Genomic DNA, 13,494 nt, shown 5'->3' with positions numbered 1-13,494 from the left:
CGTGTCGTTATTTTTCAGCACACAACACGACCGAAAGAAAGGATCACAGACCTCTTTCGGTACTAACATCTAGGCACGCTCTCACCTCGTACTAGTTAGCGCGTTAATTGGACTAAATGCAAATTTCCACATGCATAATCGCGTCGAAATTTATTATTTAGCCTATGAACGTGCAATTACCCGGCATCTTAAACAATTACAACGGGCCCCGTTAGCGATAAAGACCGGCAGGTTGATCGTTTTACCTTTTTCGCGTTCGTAATATGCAAGTTTAATAGGAGGGTTGGTACAGCTGATGATCGCACATGTTTTCGGGCCTGGTTTTTTATCGTTTCGGTGGATCTGGCCACCGGTAATGTCCATTTAACGACGCACTGCCTGCCTATTAATGGCCAGTTGTAATTTCGTGTAAAGGCAAATGAACAATTATTGATTTAGTCATTAGCGCGGCGTTATCGCCACTAATGCCGACGAGAAGAAGCGCAAACTCTTCATTAGCCGTCCGGCTTTCAATTATGTAAGTAGTTTTATTATTAGGTGGATGTTTCATTAGCCCCCGTGATCGTTGGGTGGCGATAAAAAATACACGATTATTGAATATGTAGGTCTACAAGAATTTACCTGGATCCGAGGCGTCGAGACTTTGCTGGGATGCGGGTGCTTGAGATAGAGGTCCAGGTGTTCCGGGCGACCTCACGTCGTCATTCACCGGTCCCCCGTACGATAACGACGACGATGGCGGCCTCTGTAATCAGAAACAATACTTAAGCATAAATGATGATATCTTATCAGCGGACTGCGAATATCTACACGCTATTCATACACATAAAAAGTCTGCAACTTTGTGGTACCGACGTTTAAACCGACGCCGATGTTTATTAATTACTGACACACGTTGCTGCACAAAACTAACAGTTGCAAATAACAGAAGTGATTATCAGTTCCAATATAGTGCCGTAACTTTTAATATTTTTTTTTAAGTATGCGAGAAAGAGTTATTGATTCTAACCATGTTCTCCAACAACAAAATTAATTGGTATCTACATTTGAAATGGATAGAACTACCAAGTGAGAGTCAAAAAATTATAACGATGTAATTTTTCTGCTGATTTGCTTCTTCAATCATGAAAATTTTTTGTTCCTCACGTTGGTGAAGTGTTTCAAAGTTTGTTGAATTTTGTCTTATTACATTCGTTAAAAGGGTATATTAGCTTTCTCGTCTAGTAGTACTGTGGTAACTGTACACATTTTTAAAATTTGTAGTTGGTTAGCGAACACAATTATTTCTGTTGCAACTCGTTGCAACTGTTCGGTCGGTGCCGAGCGCATTCGCGTATGTAAAATCTAGAATAACTACCTATCGACGGTTAAACGTACGACTTAACTCTTGTATCCATTAAAGATCGGATTTCTAGAAACGTAAACTTGTTTGACATTCGCGCAATTTATGCTTACAGCGTCGACACGGTGCAGTGCAGAAACAACGGCGTCATACTAAACGTAAATCGGTAACAACATAGTTTAAAGGTGTGCGTCAGTAGTGGTCGATGCTCGTCAATTTGTTCATTCTGAAGTACCCGCTAATTCGGGTCTCATAGCGCACGTTATTTACTTTGTGCATATGCCGATAACCGGAAGACGGAAACAACAGTTCCGGTTCACTTGGCAGGGGTGTGTACTTAGCCGTACATGGTGCTAACTCGTTGTCGCGTTCGGCGTTTTTTTCTTCCCCTTTATTTAATAAAACACACCGTATAAAGGTGCGTTACCGTCTAATTGATATCCCAACTGGTCCGCTTAATGAACCGTACAAAATTGGCGCTAGTTTTTACAACTTCCCCTTTTACAATTTAATGACGCGGTTACAACAACGAGGATAATTTCAATTTTACGATGATGTTGGCGGTTGGTTACAGATGCGGCGGCGTCTGTGCCGCTGGGGACGGCGTGGCGGCACTTTCTCCATCAAATTCGATAAGTTGATGCGTGGTTGTCGTGCAACCAGCAGATAAATAATATAGAGATGCGGGGATCCGGTACGAGTTGGGATGCGGCGGCCTGGTCCCCCGGGTAGACCAAACATGACACTTCACTTTCGACTGAGGGGACCACACCATGCAAAAAATATGGAAACACGACACCTCTGACGAGATGGGAAACTCGGAGCCAAGCCGATCATAGCGTCTGCATCATTCTACAAGAGCAGCCAAGGTCGACGTGGGGACGCACCCTCATCGCGCCACATTAGAGGCACCAATTATGATTTTTGCGCTGCCAGACACACTCGACTAATTTTTCGAACAAGTCCAGAACATCCATTGCGGTACCAAAATCGCAATTTTTAGAAATTTTTCGCTCTCCCTCGCTAAACTGAGCGGTTAAAATAGTCTCGGAAGGCGGCATTCTCCAACTACTCCGTCATACAGATAACGACGTGGTTGTATTTTTTGCTACCATATACGTGCTGTAGGCTGGGCCGAGATTACAGCGAGGGATTTATAATTCCTGCTGTATCCGAGTGGCACGGACACGAGGAATCTAATTTTATTCGGCTGTAACGTTTAGGGCGGTTGTCCGGAGGAAGGAACAAGGAGTACAAAAGAAAGTCAAGACCACCGTTAAAGTAAAAAGCGTAATAATGGGCGTAAAGCAACGTTTTGTTTTTAGTCAATTTGACAACACAATTAACTCGTAAAATAAATGCGAAATCTGCTACAGAGTATGTCTGGTGTACAGTTACGGTTATTGTGCGATCGTAACATTTTTATGGTTCTTATGAAGCGCGGTGTGTCGAAACGACGTCTGGAGCTTCAGGTCGGCTTTTGTGGTCATCGGGAGCTTGAGCTACTGCTTACTTAATGAGTGCCGATAATTACAACACCACTCCCACACGGCGTACTCTCCCTCCTAATAAATATGTTTGCATTCAGCTGACACGTAAACAGGCCTGTTATTATGTCGTCAATTAAAAACATATTATAGTTAATTCACGTCGCGGACCCGAGCTGAAGCTGCTGGACGTGGATGTGGGTCAGTGTCGATGGGCTCCGCTTGATTGATTTATGGACACTTGCTGGGATATCTTGGTCGGAGTGTCCCTGTCAGGTGATACCGTGGTTTTGTCGATCTGTCAATTAATCGATATTTCCGGGTGCTCGAGCTAAGTAGTGCCAACGAAATTCACGATTAATAGCCTTGTTCCGTCGTTCGAAACAGCTGTAGTAGGTACCTTTGGTCGATCAAAGTCTGCATGGATCGACACAGACAAAAGGAAATTTGGCGGAGGCGTCGGAGGAGACTTGATTGATTTATGGACACTTGGAGCAACCTCGGTGCAAGTATCCCCGGCAGGTGGTGCAGAATCCCCATTCTGTCAATTATGCCATTTCCGCACGAGACGAGTAGAGTGAATTTTATATGCGAATAATTTCGTCGGTGATGCTCTCTAGTTAATTTGATGGTTCTCCGTTTGAATGCGTCCCTCTCGATTCACATAATTGACTTTTAACTAAATGCTAGAAAATGGATAAGTCATGTATGGGGGACTAGTAACAAATCTAATCTACGCATCAGCCGAATTACGAATTAGCAGTTCCCTCGGGTATGCCGGCAGCTATACGTATTTATCCAGCACCAGCAGCAGCAGCCCTCGCTCTCATGCAAATGCCAATTGGCCACTTTCGGGTTAATGTGCGAAGCTACATGCAGATTCAATCGCAACCCCTTCCAGTCAACAGCGTTTGGCGTCTTGATCCGATTTCGACGTCAAAGTAACCAGCTTGCACCAGGGTCGCCGACTCGGCACAGATTTATTTAATTTCCGGATGGTAATGAACGACAACCGGGACTGTTCGAAAACGGTGCGGGTGTTAATTGTGACCGTGATCTGTTCTCGGCCTCGTCATGTGGGACGAGTAATGAAATCACCGCCGTCCACAACTGTCTCTAACAACGTTACCAACTTCCGATTGTCCTCTTAAATCAGATTTGCCTCAGCTTTATTCAAGCGAAATACATTCGCTGCAACACGCATCACCCGGATTCGATGCGTTTTTGCGACCGAGACCATTGGTTATTCTGGGCATGACTCGATTATTCTGTTTACAAACAGCGCTCGGCCGTGTCAAGCATAAGAACTGAGCCAGCAGCCAACAACTAGAAGAAACAAAGTCGCGATGCAACGATTCGACACACGCCGTGTGGACATTTAAGTTTGTTTACGGTTGCGATGCACCAATAGTATTTGTTGTTCATTCGGCAACATGGCAAAGGCTACGACGGTTGTAGAGGCGAGGACGCCGACCTTGCCTGTCAAACTGTGAGTGATGACGTCAGTTCCATATGGTAATTGAATCAGCTGAACGATAGACGCGCATGTTAACCACGAATCGGGTGCATCTCCGAGAGGATATAACATACACAAAGACGGATACTTTCCCCTAGCAAAAAGGTCTAGCTCCTGCGGCGAGTGTCAGCCGCAGAGGAAACCCCGCTGCGGATACTTCCATCAAAACTGCGAAATTCCTGGTTGCCGTCGACGGAATTATTTTTCTGCGTCCGAACACCAATCTCGCGCTGGTTCACTAATAGACGGCCAAAACTAGTAGTGGAAGTCGCACTATCCGGAACAATGAAATTTTCGAGGGAGGGGACGTGGTGATTACGGCCACAAGCTCGATTATTTAACGTTGGCTTTTGGAGAAGCGTGCAGAAGTAAGTTGAATGAGTGCGCGATGCAATGGGGGAGTACAAACAAATAATAACCACCACCAAATTGCGAACATCTGGCCGTGACGTTCAAACAAAAACGGCGTGCGGTGGCCGGCAAAGCTCGCCTGCTGAAGACATCTTTCCTTGACAGGAACGCACGCACATGCACGCACACCCTTCCTAAAGGGTGTATTACGGCCGACGGCGGCTTGCTGAACCTCGGTTGTACCTTGATTTCAATAGGACGGTATAGGGTTACGACTGTTTCCTCTTTGTGCGGGATGTCGAGGAACAACTCCTCCACTCGGCTCGTCTTATCGCAGACGGCAGGATAATTAAATTTGTCGGTGTGATTTATTGGCGGCGAGCCGGCGCTTTCGCCACCGCAGCGTCGCGGCGCTCCCGACGTCGGTACCTGGCCGGCGTACCTGAGTAATATTCGATGGCGATATCGCTGGTCCGTCATCACGGTCCATTAAGGGCGAAGTCGTCGGACTAATGGGCCGTTACTCGATGGAGCAAACAATAACCATCCGTTCTGCTTAGGAGAGATTGATTCCGGCGGGTGGGAAGAGAAGAACGGCGTCCGTTCGGTCCGCGCGCACTATTTCATTTTAATGGTCCCCGCGGCCCTGGATTCCATTAAACTGTTTCTCGTGCGAAGTTTACTTTTGCCACTGGGACCATTAGTTTGATGCAGCAGGAAACAATCCTGCCAAGGACCGGGATTGATAGATGGACCCGCCGCCGTCTCGGCCTCTTCCTTCTGCTGGCTCGGCAACACATAACTCAGGCGGGTCGTGCCCATTTGCCGCGAAAACACCACCCTCCGAGCGGCATCGATCGACCGGGAAAAATTCCTCTCTTATGTGCATGCGAATGTGTGCTAGACGCGAACACCAGCTGTATCAAGTTTCGGCCGCATAATAAATTGAACAAATCCACCTGTTTGCGAAAGGGAAACTCTTCGGGCGATTACAAGCCATCAGTGTCTCCTGAATTAGGCCGTTTCGAGGGAATCGCTTCCCGCTCTCGCTCTCGAATCGCAGCTCTGCGTTTTACAAGCTATTTGAAGTCAATAAAATGATAATGCCCCAATAAAAGCGGCGCGTAGAGCATCGCACGGGGACGCCTTCCTCCGTCTAAGTGATTCCGAGACGATGCAAATTGTATCAGGAAGGAAAGGAAACGACGATACGGGAGACGGTGTACTGGCTGTGGCGGGAATTTGCAGATGCCGTCAAAACTCCCGTGCTCTTCGACCGATGATACACGCTTGATCGTTGCCCTTGCACTATAAATACCGCGTTAATTATACCCCGCTCAGACGACAACCGTGCTCGTGAGACATTATTGGCAGCACGGTGCCATCCGTGCTATGAAGTATTCTCATTTTGAGCGCCTTCCAAACCACAACCTGGCTTTCACTCACCAGCCGCATACCGTACGTTCGCTATTTTTACACCCTCAGCGGCGCGACACTCTTTCGCTTAGTCACAGCCCGAGGAGACGAACCAACGGAGAGGACCCCGTACGTACGTTCGTTCATCTCGGTTCGAGTTAAAAAAAATATCCACGACGTTCTCGCCCCGCCTCTGACCAATCTGAGAATAGCCGAACCGGAGACGCAATTGCCGTCAGCGTCGAAATTCGACAAGTCCGAAATTTCGAAAGTCGATAGCCATCTGGTACAGCGACACCGAGACGCCACATTTCTCATCCGTGTTGTTCGCGATGATTTTATTTTGTCGGTCTGGATGCTCCCCGCGGTTCGCTCCGGTCACAGGTAGTCCAAAAGGAATCGAACAACAGCACTATAGCCGATTTATTCAAGTCGAAAAAGAAGCCGATTGTAGACCACAACGCGGGGGGACATGTAACTCGATCCCTCGTTCGCATCGGCGATGCGTCAGTCTAAATTGACACCAATTACCAGCAAAACTCCCTGCTTTGAGCTCCCCCTGCTTTCGCAAACAGCATCACGAAAATGAGCTAATACACTCAGTGGCAGCGGGCGTCTCCCCCGTCGTCGCCGCCATCACAACCCGACGTCGATCAAATGGACGAGCATCTTCGAAAATGTAACGTCAATTTTGACTACAAGAAAATGATGTACTTACGACATCCGGCGTACTCGCGCCGTCCGTGTGCGACGTCGAATCCGCGTTACTCCTGGTGCCGCCGTCTCCGTTCGTGGAACCCGTCAATTCGGGTGGTTTGCCTCCGTCCCTCTCGTCTATCACCAAGTCGATGGGCATTTTGCCTTTTAGACAACTGATATACCGATGGCAGAAATTATCACATAACTCATGGACCTGCAACACAAAGAACAATCAACTGCGGATTGCCACAGTGACTCAGGCATGGATGCGGATTTACATATCGCAAAAAAGCCGGTCAAGAATAACGGCCGGCCACAAACGTACGAAAGCGAGATGAAACTGATTTGCATGCCGAGACGAGCGGCCTTCGACCGTGCTGCTTTGCTTCTTTTCCAAAAACCGTTCCGAAAGAGCGAACACACGCTACGAACAGATATGAATGCGTTCTTAATGACGCCCAATTAATAAACCCAAACCACCAGAACTTCTTCCAACCACGTTTCACGTATTGCAACTGAACGCGAAATTTTATTTGTACCTCGAAACTGCGTTTACTACAAGTCGAGATAATCCGAGGTATACATTGAAAAGAGAAAAAAACAGTTCCTAATCAGAATGCACCTGTCCCTATCGCTGCAATGATCAATATAAGCATGTTTGTGTACCCTACAAGGCGGTTGATTCTGCTTGTTCGAGAAGCGGTAATGGAAACAACAACGGCATGGCTCTGGATGATGATTTAATGGGCACGTTTTTTCGATCTTGCCCAATGGGCAGGCTGTTCGTGTGGGTCGCAGTGGACGTTATGATTTTGTTGGTCGGCCGGGTTAGGTGTCCAGAGGCACATTTCCTTATCGGTCCGCGGAGATAGTCGGGTTCCTAAAAACGTGTCCGTCCCGTACAGCCTTAATGACATAGAATACGGCCGTAAATTAGGATCCCCTGTACATAGATTAGATATGGAGTGTGCGAGGGGGGACCCCTCCGAGACCCACCTCACTCGTTTGCATTCGTTCGTGTTCCAAGATGGCCGGCAAAGACGTCGTCTGTCTGGGGTAACCGGTTATGTGCATTTACCTTGCAACAAGATTATAATATCGCAACGCTGCGAGAGAGATGGACCGCTCGATAGTGTCCCCTTTTAGCAATTTAAATGCGGCTGCAAATGCAAAGCGATGCGCGATGGCCATCCGGTTGATCGGACCGCATTCTGCCGCGCGCAATTTCCATATTTTTACATGTCGGTCTTTTAATACGGAGAATCTGAGACAACGGGCCCCCGAGAGACGGACTTCGATGTGGTGTAACCCGACCGGTGCATTGTGACGATGTCGCAGCCTGTGTTATCGATCTAGCGACGGTTTCAACGAGCCTAATTAGCGACGACGTCGTTACGATCGTTAGAACCGCCGTCGGAGAAGGCACCCATATTTTAGAAATCGCAGGCCGCAGTGAGCCAACCGGAATCCCCGACGCCGGCTTTACTATCGTACATTACTATCGCTCGTTGTAGTCATACTAGTTTTTTTTTCAAAGTTAAAATACACTTCCAAAATGTATGTCATTTGATAAATGATCCACCCCGCTCATGCTAATTCGTTCATTTTTTAGGAAGGAGTGACCTCTAGTTCCCGAGTACGCAAATGATTCAAAATTTGTTTCACTTCAAATGCATGAATGTTGTCATGTGTGTCTCACAATCATATAAATTTTGAATGGGAGCAAAAAAATCAAATCCAGATATGCTTCGAAAGTCAAAACGTGTGTCTTCACTGTTGTGTGAAATAACAATAACAACGTGTGCAATAATAATAATAATAATAATAAGTTGTTTTGTTAATCTAATCAATGCATATCATTACTTGGTCTTAGTACCCGTAATGATAGAAGTCTTGCCTGAATTGCCGGTCATTTCCGGGTCAGTGGTGGGTCTTAAATAATAATAATAATGTTTATTAAATTATCATAATACTTTACAAAATGGATAATCTAAGATAACTGTAAAAGTAAGAATCATACAATTTCTAAAAAAGAACAAGTCGTAAGAATATTGCGTATGAAAATAAAATTTGTGGAAAAGAGGTGACAATAAGTTCGTAAATTCAATTATGTTTTTGCACACAAATCGTTTTAATTATTAGTAACAGAAGAAATACTGCTTTCGTAATTGCAGTTAATAGCAGCAATAAATAAAGTTAATCATAATATAAGTTAAACATAACTTAAAGTTAATTAACAGAATGTTGTATGGTGTCAGTGTTTCTAAAGTAAATTCTATTGGCTAGAAATAACAATTTAGAAACAATTATTTCTTCCTCTGGGCATTTTTTTATCTTCAAATGTAATTTTGTAACAACTTATCAATAATTTGGAATCGTAGAAAAAAAAAGTGCAATATCTTGTTAAATGTGTAACTATGCCTATACAGTCTTGCTTTTACAAATAACGGGTGTTCAATTGAAAAAGTCATCAAGTTGGTGGAACTAAAAAGTGAGGTTAGGTTGTACCATTCCGTGTTGGCAGTTGTCATCGATTAAATTTTAGTTCACAAAAAATCAGCGCCAACGTGACGATGTTTGCAATTGAACACCCGAAATATGTATGTAGTATCTTGTTAAGAAAATTAAAAATTCTATGGCTGTGGTAATTGGGCAAAAAATGAAACAAGAAGTAGTTTTTCAAATACCATTAAATTGCAGGGACATCCGTTTGACGGGTATGTCTGATATTTATAATACATTTTAAATTTATCATAATTGGCGTGAAGTGTGATAAACTAAACTTTTTATTACTAGTTAAAATGAAGCGCCAATTTTAGATAGACAGTTCAACACAAATAAATTTGACCAGTGAACTGTACACAATGCTACAAAAGGATCGAAACACTACAATGCAGAAAATTCAACAAGTAATAGTAAAGGTTATTTGATAAAAATTTAACGAATGGTGATGCTCCTAAATTCAATCTATTACTGTCTTGAAACATTTTTAGAGCAAAATTGTTGTATTATAGGCGAGAAAAATGAACATTTTGAGAATGAGCAGCAGGTATGTCCGCCAGCAAGTTGTTTAGCTTGAGGTTAATAAAAAATCGTTTGTATCTGTTTCGTTAATCTGCCTAATTGCTATAATAGAGGATGTATGAGAAAAGGTACTAATTAAAATGTCTATAGTTGGAGTGTTGTAATTAAATTAAAATTCATTGAACAGCGAGTTTTTCTATTTCATACACGTTACTTATCTTTAATCTTTATGTATCTATCTCGGAAAACATGCACGCAGTACAGTATTATATTATAAATGCTAAAGAGTCGTTTCGAAATGGTTAATAAATTGTATTCAACCGCTCTGGTGATTTTGTCAAAAAATTGCTACATTGTCGCGTGTTCGCACCTGCCGGTAGATTCGTATCTTTGACGTATGATCGATGACGTATCTATGCTATATGGCCTTACCTTTTCCAGTTCTAGTAGGTGAAACCGAAGTACTTGTATGGCCTGGACCATCTGAAACAAAAACAGCGTGAGTACAGTGTCTGCGATTACGGCTACTTGTAACAATGAACGTCGGAGTTTCATTGTATAAATCAGTGCCTTCCGGTACGAATTAGCTTTTTTATCTCGTGGGCGTAGGTGAGTGATCACAATGGTCGGACGGTTCACGAAACAGAAAATTAGTCGTAATGGCCGGAATCGTGGATCTCGCTATCAGGGCCGGACTTAAGGGACCCGAAGACGCGATCGAATGGGGCCCAAGGTCGCAACGGCACAAATCGCGGAAACATTTATTGAGCAGATTTTAGGGTCGATAACATCATCAAATTTTTATTACCAGTATTCACAAAGAACAATTAAAATGAAAAATACCATCATCAACCAAGTGCACATTATGATTTTTTGAAAATGAGAAGAAAATCTCTAATCAAACATTTTCTAAATCAACAAAAAAAAGTTCAACAATAGCAAAACTGACCCTCGGGAAGAAAAACTCTTTTTTGGCATTTGCAACTTTACCATATAGTAACAAGAAAAAACAGTGAAGAAACTGGACTTTAGTACTCGGAGGAATGTTATTCCAACTCTGAACTAATAAGAGTTGTTAAACAACTACCGTTGAATTATTTTTATTACAGGTTTACATAGTGTGATCCAAAATGGAGTTAATCATTGTTAAGTTGTACATTTTTTTTTCGAAGACCTAACAAAATGTGGACAAAAGCTATATAAAAAGCTGCTTTCCAAGAACATACAGTGCGTTTTAACAGAATTTGTAGAAAATAAGTGACGGCAATTTTTAAATTTATTTAATTATGTAAACGTAAATTGCGAGTAACTATTGGCGTTATAAGAAATGCTGAGATCGTAATAGCGGTTAATGGAAACAATAAATAACGTATTTATAACCCAAGTTAAACATAATTTAAAATTAATTATCAGTATGTTGAATAGTGTTGCTTTATGTAAATTGTACGGTTAGAAATAACAATTTATAAAAAGAATTACTTCCAAACCCATACATTATGTCAAACGAGTATCATCAACTGTAACTTTACATCAACTATGCATTTACTGATAAATCTTGCGGCTAGAACACTATCTGTTTTCTACGATTTCACACGAAGTGGATTTTCCTTCCTGAATATGTTCTTGGACTGTTGAGTTCAATTAAAATTTTTGAAAACAAAAATATTTTACTGAAATGAATTGGACTGAAACTGAAATGAACTGAAACAATTCAATTTTAATATGTACTTATATTAAAAGGTTGTTCTACAATTATTTAGACAGAACTTCCCTCGCATTTGAAGCTGACGTTTTAATTAAAATTCGTTTAGCACTTCGCTTAATGGGGACGGATAGATAATTTTTATTTGTCGATTATAAGCTCCAAAAAAAGGGTAGATTTCAAAGCAAATGGCTTAGGAGTTTCTAAAGGAAACTGTAAAGTGATATTGCAGTTTTAAATTTTTTTTCTTTCAAATTCTTTCAAAAATAAAAGATAATTGTTTCGGTTTTTGAGGCTCTGTTTGTGGGAAGTTAGTACTATATGTGTGTTTTATAACGATATGTAAAATAACATCACATACATTTAAAACTTGATATAAAATACCGGCGAACACATACATAAATTATAACTGAAATAATAATAATAATAAAAAAATAACCGTTAAAGTATCGGTAAAGGAGCATGCAATGTATATGTTTCAAGTGAGTTTTTCCATGACGTTATCAATACTTTATCAAGGACCCATATATGAATTTGATTGAATAAGTGCAGTAATATAATAATCAATTATCGTTTATTAATTTTTTGGGTCACCTGTATAAGTAACTCTGAAAAGTGTGAATATATTCATAAATGACAAGTATAGATTCATTATATTTTACATATTTTAGAATAGGTGAGGATTTATTCAACAAAATTTTCAGATGACGTCATCCGTTTTTTGGAAGGGTATGTACAGATAACTTCTGATTAACCATCCCTACGATAACCTTAAAACATGTGCAAGATTTCAGAGCATTCGATTTTGAAATTTCAAAATTAAATGCAAAATGTGATACGATTTTGATTCCATGAATATCTTACTTGATAAAATTTAGCGTTATAATATTCCTAACATACATCTACAGACAGAAACGGAAGACCTACTTTTTTGTACTCTAGTAATGATGAAACGTCGAAAAGACATGAAAGGAGTAATTCGTCGAACAATATCAAAGGACCACAGACAAGCTAGCATGTCACGAATTTCAACTGAGGTTAATTTAAAAATATTTTATAAAATGACGTCATGCTTTTTTTTGATGAGATGAATAAATCAATTTTATAACAAACTTTGGTTACACCTAAAATTTCGAACTAATTGGTACTTCTGGACTTTTACGCTGAAGATGACTGAAAATCATGTATCGTCTGCACCGTATGCAAATTATTCACTCTAAATTGTTTATGAACATTCAAGGGTAGAAAAAACTTCTGGACCCATTTACGAATTTGATATAATATATTTTTTTAATTCACTGTGTATATTCCTCTCCATTTAAAAATAGAAAATATTACCAAACTGCAGAAATGATTACTTTGAAACCTCAAATGCTCGGCTTGCAAAAAAAGCGGGAACTGTCGAACACCCGATAAGACAATTAAGTAGCCAATATTTTATACCAATATCAAAACAACACCCAAAATAGGCAGAGTTCTAACGTTTTACATCCCATTCATTTTCCTACCAAGCGTTCAAGACTTCTCATCAAAATAATGCACGGCCTATCTGCATCAGTTAGTCGAAGGTTCTTAGACGGTCAAAGCGGAAATGATTCCCCTTGTTCACCCGACCTAAACCCGATCGAACATGTTTGGGACAGATCAAATTATCGAGTCCGGCGTTTACCTCCACTTCAAATAACGTTAAAGAACCTTCATCATTAGGTTCAGCAAGCTCCAAGTGTTCCACAAGATGAATAGGTTACCCTATTCTAGCATGTCAAGGAGAGTTGAGGAGTGTATAAATGGAATTCCACTAGTTTTCTTAATTTTCTGAAAGATTTTTGGCCAGAGATTTTCATTATATTTTAATCCGCCTTGCTATATCTTTGCAAACCATTGGGAACGTGTATCTTACGTCGCTTCTGACGTCAATCATGACGATGGTAGAACGCCATCCAAAATTTGCCTACTC

At 41.7% G+C, this 13,494-nt stretch overlaps 1 protein-coding gene across 3 annotated transcripts in view; it reads right to left on the bottom strand.

The window, feature by feature from the left end:
- The window catches only part of LOC135133931 (homeobox protein homothorax), a 173,875-nt gene that overhangs the window by 97,087 nt on the left and 63,294 nt on the right, over positions 1-13,494 (bottom strand). For all 3 annotated transcript variants that reach the window (XM_064062492.1, XM_064062494.1, XM_064062493.1), the window contains 3 exons: positions 10,268-10,318; positions 6,831-7,025; positions 622-745 (listed from right to left, as the gene is read on the bottom strand). In XM_064062492.1, coding sequence (XP_063918562.1) covers positions 622-745; positions 6,831-7,025; positions 10,268-10,318 — 370 coding nt within the window. The remainder of the gene's footprint in view (positions 1-621; positions 746-6,830; positions 7,026-10,267; positions 10,319-13,494) is intronic.

The sequence above is a fragment of the Zophobas morio genome, unplaced genomic scaffold, assembly GCF_036711695.1.
Source record: "Zophobas morio isolate AGI-343-1 ecotype UQ-CSIRO unplaced genomic scaffold, CSIRO_AGI_Zmor_V1 ptg000023l, whole genome shotgun sequence".
Lineage (NCBI taxonomy): Eukaryota > Metazoa > Arthropoda > Insecta > Coleoptera > Tenebrionidae > Zophobas > Zophobas morio.
The sequence above is the reverse complement of the archived record's forward strand: the minus strand, read 5'-3'. Positions and strand labels throughout refer to the sequence as shown.